A 9880-nucleotide genomic window follows, 5' to 3' on the forward strand; every position below is an offset into this window, starting at 1 on the left:
TTTAAGAAGGAAACCTACACTAACAGAAAGCTGCAAAGATGCTAAAACCTTTGCTGAAACACAGATAAAGCCTGTGATTGACATGTTCAGACGAGGCTTCCCAATTTTAGACTCTGACACTTATCTTGGGGAAAAAAAAAATAAAAGGAAGTAGCTCAATTCTCAGCCAACAGAACTTGCAAAGTTTAAGAACATTTGAAAAAACAGGCCCATTTCAATTAATAGCCAGAGGCACAATTTAAAACATATTTTAGGTACCCCAACTTGAAAACTGCCTACCTTGCAGCAGAGAATTTTTGGTATCTTACATCAAAACATAAAGGTAATGTCCCTTCTGAGTATGGTGAGCAGGTAGCAGATGAAACATTTAGTGTATTAAAGTGCAGATCAACAAATATACTTCTAGCTGCTAGAGGAGATAGCTAAGAAACAGAGAATAAAAAAAAAAAAAAAAAAACAAAAAACAAACAACCGAACAGCAAAGACACTTTAGAAATATATAGTGATATATATTGTAATTCACAGGTTGTGGAATATTGTAATTCACAGGTTAAAATACTTTTATAAGTACTATAGTGCCCCAGGTAGCAGAGAGAGAAAACTGAATATCTGTGGCATTTGTGAAACAGCTTCTCCTCAGCTGTTTATAAACTGACCTGTAAGCTGCTGCTGTTAACAGACGCATACCACAGGGGCACAGAAAAGCAGGGCTACACCAGACTTCCGAGGTCAAACTGCTGCCTTAGGTACTTAAGCAGCATGAAGCACAGCCTTTTCAGAAGCACTTAATCACTTTATAGACTGAAATTCTCTTCGACCTGTTAATGAACTGTGCAAGAAAATAGCAAGGATGAACAGAATAAAGCCAAGCTTCACTATGCAGTTACCAGAGCTCCCTGCCGTGGCGAGGATGTGACTTGAACAACTCTAACTAATGAAGACAACTTTGGTTGTCCATGCATCTCTTCTTGACAGGATCTAGCCTCAAAGACCAAAATTACTTGAAATACCAACTGAAAACATTCATCAGCCAGTGAGGAACACTTCTTATATTTACAGTTCTTTCTCCTCAAACCAGATACCTCCAAACATCCCTACTCACGCACCAGCCCTGCAGTGCTCGCTCCCTGAAGTCCCATCACTTTGCTCAGGTGGCAGGTGTAAGCAGAAAACTCTAATGTAACAGGCCTGCATATTCTATGGATATTTAATGTTTTTTTCAAGTAAATAATATTTTTTCGGATAAATAATTTTTGTTTCAAATAAAGCAAACTGCATAAAAGTGAACATACTTTGTAACAGCAGAATTTATATTAAAAGGGGATGAAAAAACTCACAACACATTTCTTACAGTCTGCATTACAACTTTGATTTTATTTTGAAGTGTCAGACTCTGTGTCACTGGAAGCATACATTCCTTCAGTGGTATTTTTATGCTGCTGACGCAACAGACTCTCAACCTGCCAGGCTCTCTCAGCACAACTCCATTAAGACAAGAAAGAAGTTTATATTTTTTTATGAAAGCTACAGCAAACTTTGCACCAGGCCATTAATCAAACAGCTACATAATAGTTTAAAAGGAGTTTTACGCCAAACTGGTAGTTTGCAGGATTTGTTTTCATTTTGTCTGCATGCAACAACCCAAGGCACTCTGCTCCTGCCAGACCAAGACACGCTTGTCAGCAGGATCTGTCACCTCCAGGCTCTCTAGGGCCCTTGCCGGTTAACGCTCAGGGCTGGTGAGAAAGCGCCGCAGCAATGCTCTGCCGTCTGTCACTTCTTTGCTGGGTGCTCAGCACCCTCTCACCAGTCACCTAACACCCCACCCTGCTAACCATCACCATGACCCATCTTCCAGCCTGCAATCTTGACTTGACTGATCTTTATCCATTTGAGGAAGATGACGATGACAGTGCAAATGTCAGTATTCAAGGCAGGTAACACTGCTCATACTGAACAATTTACACAGGGGTCTCTATCCCATTCATGAAGCTGCAGAGATCTTCCGAATGGTGATCTGCTCTGAAAAGTTGGTGTCTGGAGAGCTGCCCTCTCCTCCAGTCGATGATTTTGCTCCTGCCTCTTATTCACACATGAGATATACACTGCATCTGTGTTTGTAAATGGGTGTGTTTCCTAAATCTGTGCACTATCTCACAAACTTTCTTATATGAAAGTTGCTCTGCTGTCCATCAAATCACTATCACACCCCTCAGAAACTTGTTCTTCACAGATAATGTGATATGGCTGTGATCCTTCCTCTTTGAGAGGCGGGCTTGTTGAAAGACAGGCAGGCATACCAGGTATCTTCTAAATTCAGCAATAGATCTAGGAGTGGGAGAACACAGAAATCCTTCTAGCTCCCTCTTCCATGGTTTGAACTGTACAAAGCATGGCATGAACATTTGGCAACACTGTCTTTGAAGTTAAGAAGACATAACTTTTACAGACATAACTGTATATCCCAACACACTACTGACTTAGGAAAAAAGTGCACACCAACACTGGATGTATGCTGTAGAAGACTTGGATGTAAAGGAGGAATCTGAGAAACACAAATGACCTAAAAGAGATTTCAGACCTTATTCCTGCAAGTAGGACCACTGGGGAAAATCAGATCAGAGTCTCACTGACTTTGACGGTGCCCATCCTGGACCTACACGCACTTCCAACCAAAGCAGCAGCATATTCATCTCCTGTTACTATTTCCCTTCTGTAAGTGATGTATTCTTGCATTAAACAATTTCCATCAAGTTTTTCAGTGTTTTGGAATACGCCTCTGAAGTGCCCTTCTTCCAGCTTGTTACCATAAAACCCATAACAATTTCCAGAAAAAACAGCTCAGAAATTCCCTCTGTACCAGGACATCAGATGCTGGCATACAAAACATTATTTTCTCAACTATTGCTGAATTTAAACAATCAATTTCCAGAAATGTGTATTTTAAAAATAAGACAGTGCGTATTAAGTCAAACATTAACTCAAGTCTTGCATAACTGATACTGCAATACCCCCTTGTGGTCAAAGAAAAATGGTTTATCTAAACACCTGACCTTTTTCTTCCATTAAAAGCCTCCCTAGACATTTTTCCCTTTGATAGGGGGAAACAACTCACACATTTTTCACAGATGAATTTGCAGTGCATATCATCACTTGTCCAGCAACAACAAAAGACTAACCTCAGTCAAGTTCTTCCTCAGAATGACGGGCACCAACACTGCTTGTCAGATAAAGTAAGCAAAGGCACCATCTCCTATAGTGACACTCATAACTTTTTTCAAGTTTTATGTCCCCAAACACAAAAAATAAAGATCCTACAAACAATTTACATAGATACATATGGCACAAAGCCACAATAAACATCAACTTATACTACTACAGGATGCAAAGAAGTACACAGTAAATCAGTCGTACCAATTCAAATGAGCTAGCTCCTTAAATGCCCCGAGTTGTTATAATGAACAAATAAAATGCTAAACTGGCAGATGGTAATATGAAGGGAAACAGTTCAGCATCTGCAGCAGTTCATCTAATAAAAGGCCTAAATGGGATACTAGTATATCCAGTAAGGAATCTAAAATTCTAAACACCCAGAAACATCATCCTTGCACTCACCTTGATGTGCTTTAAGGGTGCATAACGCTTAATGATTGCTGGTCACAACAGAAAATGGGATAATTTTCAAAATATCAGCTCTTGGTCATCTGGTTTTGGAACAGCAGCTACATTTTAAAGTCATATTATTATAATATTTTTTTAAAAACCCAACTTATTTAAACAGCCACTATCCCATTCCCATCTATTATTTCCAGAGAAATGGCTTGAACACTATGAAACATCCAGTAACTGCATGTAGACTCATAGCTTACTTTTGTTTAAAGCCTAAATAAGTCCTAAATTGTTAAAACTTCTTTCCTGAGGTTGTGGGGTCTCAAACTAACAGATCTGGCTTTAACCTATGAGTTCACTTTCAGTAAAACATTCTAAGAGGCACCTCATAGCCCTACACCTGCATCAAAACCAGGGAAGTTACAACTCCTGCATCTTTCCAGACAGCACTCAATGGTGTAGACTTTAAACACCTGCTTGTAACCTTTCCATACAGTTTATTCAGTGGCTACAAGCAGTTATTTGGAAGCTATGTACTCAGCTCAATAACCATTTTCAGTTTATTATTATGTTTAATTTGCAGAAATTGACTTGAAGGCAGGATTAGAATTAAAATAACACAAAAACTTTGTAAACCAGAATCAAAAAGCATTCCATGCACACGAACAGACTTCCCACCAGGATCCTTCCCTGACCTGATGAGGAGCTAAAATCCCATGTGCACTGATTAATGCATTTGATCTTCCAAACGTGCCTCAACTTCCTCTTAACGAGGTTAGATGCTGCTGAAACTCCATTCTCCAACCAGCTGCACACACTTCAACTTGGAGAGGACCCTGGAATAAACGCAGCAGGACAAGCAGATTCCACAAGAGGAACAGAGACAACTATCAGGCCAGGTTGGCAAACAATTCATTCATTCAGTCCAGGATAATACTGCATGGCTACATGACTTCTTTTGCTTTTGGGCTGAAAGAGATGAAAATCACTGTTTAGGTTTCAATTATCTCAGAAAAACAAGCAAACAAACAAAAAAGTCTACTAAAATTTAATTCAAACCCAAAGCAAACATTGTGGTTTGAGGTGGAGTTTACCTTTTCTTAATTTATGTTACTGCAATGTTCAAAGTCAGAATAATTTTTCCAAATATAGAAGTATTTCTTGCTAAAATACGTCTACATTAAGTGTTTGGATTGTTGTATAGTTGTAACTACTTTAGAAGATATTATCTGCCAAATTCAGCAAGTATATCCCAATACTGCAAGCAAGTAAGTTTGCCAAAAAAATCCTAGAAAAGTAGAATCAAAGTTCATTAGCATTTACCAGGAAGATGAAGCAAGAGACTAGAATTCATCTGGAGCTAATCCACGCTACTCAAAAACAAGTCAGTCAAGAATTTCAGAGGAAATTTATACTTAAAATACTCCATTTTCCTGCAAGGTCACAAATACTTGAGGAAGTGACTTCATACCACAAAAGCCAAACAGGCCAACTGCAAAGACAAACACTGACATTTTGGACACTGTTTTGAAAATTCTCACTTTGTATACTAATAGCCCTTTAAAGTCACTTAAAAACTACTTCTCATAGTTGCTTAATACCTTCTGCAGAAATCTCTAAGTACTTAAAAAGGACTTTTGAAGATCTCTGGCTTCTCTTTTTTTAAAATCTGAAAATTACAAGCTTTCAAAGCACAGATTAGTTGAAATACCTTATTTTAAACAAACAAGCTCTGTCCCAAATACCAAATGCCCCAGCAGCTGTCCCGCTGGGTCTCTGCTCTCTTTCTGGTGACTATTCGCAAGCCAGTCTTGTTTCCAATGGAGACAGTAAACACACCAGGGAAACCAGCAGCTTTCAGAAGATTTTGCTCCAGCTACATAACCACAACAAAAGTCCTCCTGATATACTCAGCAGCAATCTCCACAGCATCCTTTGCTCCTAAACCACACTTTATTGTTTTTAGTATTCTGAATAGAGGGTGGTCTCAGCTGCAAGCAGCAGTAATCACCTAGTAAGCTGAGAGTTGGTTACAGCTGGAGATCTGACGGCTTTCAGTAACAGTCCTTTCCTACAAAATTGCTGTTGCCATGAAAACTCCTTCAGCATTCAAGCAACAAAGCAACACAAAGCAGTAGGAAATGAAAGAGGGAAGTAAAACAGTGCTGAGCACTGCCTGTCAGTACTGTCCTGCATGTTCTTTTTCAGAAGTACTTCAAATCACCAGCTAAAAGAAAATATCAGGGGAGAAGGAGCTTTGAAAGTGCAAACAATAACACGTTTAACTTTCCTAACAGCCACAACATACCTCACAATACTGGGGATAGAGTTAGTCTTAAAATGGACCAATCCAGAAGAAACACCTTGGTTAAGTCTTGGCAACCAGCAACCACACCTCTGGGGAAACCAGCCTCAGCTCCCTTTGTGTCTCTCGGCAGCACCCAACTCAGAAGACCTGTCACTGCACAACCGGCTGCTCAGGCCTGGGCAGCCGAGCAGGCAGCACGGCACCAGGATCAGATTCAACAGGATAAGATCTGGAGAGAGTCTGTGGAGGCTGAACAGAGAAGAAGAAAAATCTGGTAAGTCCCTTGTTCCAGTTCATACCTCTTCTACTCATCTTGACAACGGTACTAATGCTCCCTGACAGTCTTAGGGCTTGATCCAAAGCCTACGCTATCAAGGGAAATTTTATTCTGCAGGGACTTTGGATCAGACCCTAACACCTTTCTGTCCAAGATTACATTGTCCCTGTTTTCCTTCACTGGACACAATCTACGATAATATCTCCTGGCATGCAGGGCTTAAGCTGAAAAGAGATGCAAAGAATTGCATGCTAAGTATCTTTAAGCTTTTAGAGATTTCCACAATGAAGATATAAATGTGCCAACCTTTATAATTTATTGCAGACAGACTGATATTATCTCTTCTTCTCATATTCTTGGAAATGACTGAAATGGACGCTGAACAGAGTGTTCTGCCAAAATATGATTTTGTATTCCCAATCTGTAAATCTATTGAACATGCCCCATTGTTACAGTGTTTCAGCAGACTGCACACATACAACCTAAGCTTTGACTGTGTATACACCAGTGACCTGAAGGAACCCGAAAACGGGATCCTCTGTCTCTGCCACGCATCTTGAGTAAGTGTTCATGCTCATACTTCAGTACGCAGCATAAGCATGTCTATTAGAAGAATACCCTGGACAAAAGTAAAATCAGATCCAGTTCCAACTGTACGCTAACACAGTAAAGGAAAGGGAGGAAAAAACATCACTCTCCAGATTTTTTTAGAATGGGAAACCATCTAAAAACCCCTGTCTTCCTCAGCCTTCCGGAGGAGATGATACAAATCACATCTCTGATTTCCCCAGAGACATATTTGCACTCTTGTTTGGCTCCTTCTACCTGAGGGAAAGGCTGATGTCAGGGCTCTGATCCATGCAAAGACAAGGCCATGGTGGCAGTGTCACTCTCTCCCAGTTGTGTACTCAGACTTCCCAAACGTGCCCAGCATGCTCCATACCCATTCCCCAGCCAAGGCAGCAGGAAGGACTCTCTGTCTGTGCCTGCCCCCAGGGTTCACAGTTATGGATATTGGTGCAAACTCACTTTCACAGGTAAGTGAGATAACACATCATACAGCTGACGCACGTCCTGCTCTCCAGTCCTAGCTATGAAGACAGAAACTCTTGTAAAAGAGTAGGACAGAGATGTGAAGGACACATGCTTAAAGCTGGATTCATCAGAATGCCTGCAGAGAACTGTCCTTCAGCTCCACATCCCCATCCCAAAAACAATAATGGGGAAAGGCTGTTATATGTTCATGGTCTGACTTGAAGTGGACATAGCTAAATGTCTGAGACCCAAGCATTTCTCAGTAACTAGCACCATCCAGTAACACCCAAATCAGATATGTTCAACTAGCATCTGGCATAGAAAGATAAAAAAATTCAGGGCTGTGCTGCTATACAAAGACACATAGTAAGAAACACAACAAGCATAGATTCGCTTTTATTTGCACTTAAGGCATATCTGCACTGGACAGGGGAGCGCAGCACAGAAATCCAGTGCTCCCAGCTCCATGTGGTACATAGCTGTGCTGTACAGACAAGCTCAAGCTCGGAAGGACGTACAGCTTCAGCGCCAGGTCAATGATCTTACACTGCACAGACACGGGTAACCAGCTCAGGGAGTCAGCGCAGGTGTCCCTGAGCCCTGCTGTAGATAACCATTTCCTCTGTTGACCTCAGACTTTACAATAGCAGGTGAACTTCTGTCCTCTTCATTTCAGGCCAGGGAAAGCAAAGGACAGAAAATCACAGGACTTGCCCTGTAATCCCACACCAGGTATAGAACAGAGCTGAAGAGCAAAACTCAGGCCTTCTGACTCAACTTGCTCCTAGCACAGCTGCCTATCTGCACAGAACACTTCTGTGGTTATTTGCCTGCAGCAAGTACAGCTCTGGGAATTCCTACCAAGGACTCCTGCCAGCAGAGTACTGGTTATTTGAAAAATAAGAAGCTGTGTCTAGCTCAAGGCATGGGACAAAAGTTTGCTAGAGTGACTCAGGAGTTTGCTAATTTATCTGCATTTGCACAAGGAATACCTTGTGGAGATGCTATCCTCATCTTCCTTTAGCAAAAACCCCCACTCACGTACTATGGGCTTTATATGGGAATAAAGAAAACTCTGGGGTTCATCACAGAAAAGACAGGTTTCAGCACAAAGTGTTTGCAGGGATAAGAGCTGGGCTTCAAGTATCAAACTGAGCAGTTAAACAGGCATTCAAGGACACACAACATTAATTATTTTATTTAAAGACACAAAACTTTACACTGTTTTTTACTTCTACTCCAAGGTACCAGAACTGGAGTTTCCTAAAGGACTACGACCAAATGGTAAGTCTTGAACAAACATTCAACTTTAATCCAGGGCCTTTTTGCTTTCCATCAACTTGAGCTAGGTTAGTATTTCAAATGGAAGCATACTTAGGCATAATCAGCAAATGCTTTAAGACTAAAATCTTTTGGAAAAATGAAAGAGAACTGAAGTGCCTTTCATCTGCTACCCACGCCACAAAGAAAAACAGTATGTGCATGTATTCAATCTGTTTCAATATTAACAACTCCACAGAAAGACAAGTGCTAGAAGAACCAACTTCCTAGAAGAAAATTCGTAAAATAACATAATCATGCTGAAATCCAAGCTACTCACTAAAAATGAAACAAAAAACCTCCCACACCATGACCGTTCTAGAGCAGGCTACCTTCTGCTCCAGTTGACATTTTATGCAACACATTTTAAAATTATTAATTTCCCTGTGCTATCCTCTTCCCATGCAAGATGGCAGGAAAAACAATTGTTTTACTTTATTTCTTCAACAATTTCATGTACATTCGGTATGACAATTTTAAGTACATTCAAATTCTAATTTCAAAAGCAAAAGTGCTGGTATAAATAATCTCAGTAACTTGTATTTCGTAACAAGCAATGGATGTGATTCTGAAAACTTATTAATGGTCTTTGTTTTATCCAGGGTAATAAAAAGGAGCAGAAGCCACTGCCAAACTATATACCTGTGTTCTCAAGCGAAGTTCCCAACTCGACCAACCAGAGTATTGGCAGTCGAATGAATACTGAACTTGGCAGGGCTCTGGTAAACATGGATTACCTCTTCAGCAGTGGATCACGAAAGAGAAAACTTGAGGGTGAGCTCCAGCTTTCCTAGTGCTTCAGTAAAAATGTAACAGGAACAAAGTAAGTTGAATGATTGTAATCAACAGACTCCACAGCACGTAAAAAATGCCTCAATCTTTTCCTCAGATAGACCAATACTACTGTCTAGCATGGATTTTTTGCTCAATCTCAAGGATGGATGTTGTCCAACGATGCTGTAGGAGACAATCTTCTTCGTATTTGGGGTGACTGGGCCATATACAGAGAGTTACCACTACTGATCTCATTGATCTTCCCATGGAAGTCTACATGGTTACTAAAGTTACCACTAACATCAGAAAGAACAAGATCATAGCCAAAAGGCAATTCCTTCCTGAACTTTTATCTCCTTAAACGAAACAATTAATGGAGACCTGCTCAGATGAGCCCTTATATAAACAACATACTTTCAGTTCTGAAAGTCAGTGCGATAGAATGCAGCAGCTTGTTGCATTTCACATAGTTAGCCAAGGATTCATCAGCCCCTGTCATCTGCATGTTTAAGCTCTGAAGAATGAAGTCTCTAAACAGTAAAAATTAAGGCATGTGA

At 40.4% G+C, this 9880-nt stretch overlaps 1 protein-coding gene across 1 annotated transcript; it reads left to right on the top strand.

Moving 5' to 3' along the window:
• The first annotated feature begins 1842 nt into the window (after window positions 1-1842).
• LOC104462755 (chromosome unknown open reading frame, human C2orf50) lies at window positions 1843-9343 on the top strand. Its single transcript, XM_010074870.1, has 4 exons — window positions 1843-1937; window positions 5907-6191; window positions 8474-8513; window positions 9152-9343. Exons 1-4 carry the CDS (start codon window positions 1843-1845, stop codon window positions 9341-9343), a joined length of 612 nt encoding a protein of 203 aa, XP_010073172.1.
• The last annotated feature ends 537 nt before the right edge of the window (window positions 9344-9880 follow it).

The sequence above is a fragment of the Pterocles gutturalis genome, unplaced genomic scaffold, assembly GCF_000699245.1.
Source record: "Pterocles gutturalis isolate BGI_N339 unplaced genomic scaffold, ASM69924v1 scaffold2886, whole genome shotgun sequence".
NCBI classification, from domain to species: domain Eukaryota; kingdom Metazoa; phylum Chordata; class Aves; order Pterocliformes; family Pteroclidae; genus Pterocles; species Pterocles gutturalis.